We start from the raw sequence: 1,151 nt of genomic DNA, 5'->3' as shown, positions 1-1,151 counted from the left end.
CACAGTATCTGTACTAAAGTACAGTGCCACAGTACTTGAAAAGGCCGTAGTTTTTTTTTCTGTGCACAACAGCAAGGTGGGAACTGTGCTGAATGGTAGAGGAATACATCAGTTTTGAGACTGTGTAAGTTGTATTATGACATTTTTCTTTGGTCAGTGTAAACTTGTGCCCTCATACTGTTACCGGGTACTGCCTTTGTGTCGACTGCAGTTCTATGACCTCCGCTGGGGGTCAAAGAAATGTGGCTTTTAGAAGTCTATGCTCATCTTCAGATGTTTTGTAGATTCTACCCTGTAATCCAACACGTCATATTCTCGTTTCTTCATACTGCTACAAAGTTTTGACGCGTAGTACCCCCTCACTTTGGGGTCCTTATAGGCGAAAAACTGTACCATAAAATATCACTGAGACCATGTGTGACGGAGTCACCCGAAAGGACTTGAAGCGGCCCATAGGTTTCTTAAGATAGAGCCGTAAGTAGGTCAAGGAGCAGTCGAGAGGAAGACTCCCTGGAAAACAGACGTGATCTCGGATGCTGTCATAGTTCTAGACACTGTTGTACGTAGGTTTAGGAAGCAGAATAAAAAGCAGTTCCCCTCCAGTTACGCGTTGGAGTCTTGGACTGAGTCAGTTTCCTGACACCATAACTTGAGATCCTATGTATGGATTCTATTGATGTTGGTATGTTTGTGGGTACGTGTTATGACTGCATGTGTTATGACATCAGATTTATCAGGTACAAATACCGGACCCAAATTTGCCTGCGCAGACGATTTGTTAACTATCCGTCCCTATTTTGTGTGTACTTACAGGACTGGTACAACATGGAGAAGAACCTGTAGTGCCAGAGACATGCAACAACTCCTCATGCGCCACTGATTTGGTTTTCTTTTACAACATTGAAGAGATGTCTTCATGTTCATCTACACGTCTCAGTGCCACTTGATGTTTTCCTAAAAACATTGTCTTGTATCTCTATGATAAAATAAAAGTGTATTTTGTTATGCTGAAGAGGGCCTATCGTTCTCAACATGGTTTGGACAGGCCGTGTATAGTGTGTACAAAATGTTCTTTTTATTTTCCATGGAGAATTTGGCACATTTTAAAAGATCTCTTATGAAACGAGATTTGTGTTGGATTTTCCCCGACC

At 42.0% G+C, this 1,151-nt stretch overlaps 1 protein-coding gene across 1 annotated transcript in view; it reads left to right on the top strand.

The window, feature by feature from the left end:
- The window catches only part of LOC118422658, a 19,082-nt gene extending 17,978 nt beyond the window's left edge, over positions 1 to 1,104 (top strand). The window contains exon 5 of the mRNA XM_035830330.1: positions 814 to 1,104. Within this exon, the coding sequence (XP_035686223.1) occupies positions 814 to 843 (30 nt within the window). The 3' untranslated portion in view covers positions 844 to 1,104. The remainder of the gene's footprint in view (positions 1 to 813) is intronic.
- The last annotated feature ends 47 nt before the right edge of the window (positions 1,105 to 1,151 follow it).

Source organism: Branchiostoma floridae, chromosome 9, assembly GCF_000003815.2.
Source record: "Branchiostoma floridae strain S238N-H82 chromosome 9, Bfl_VNyyK, whole genome shotgun sequence".
Lineage (NCBI taxonomy): Eukaryota > Metazoa > Chordata > Leptocardii > Amphioxiformes > Branchiostomatidae > Branchiostoma > Branchiostoma floridae.
This window is presented reverse-complemented; position numbering and strand designations above follow the sequence as displayed.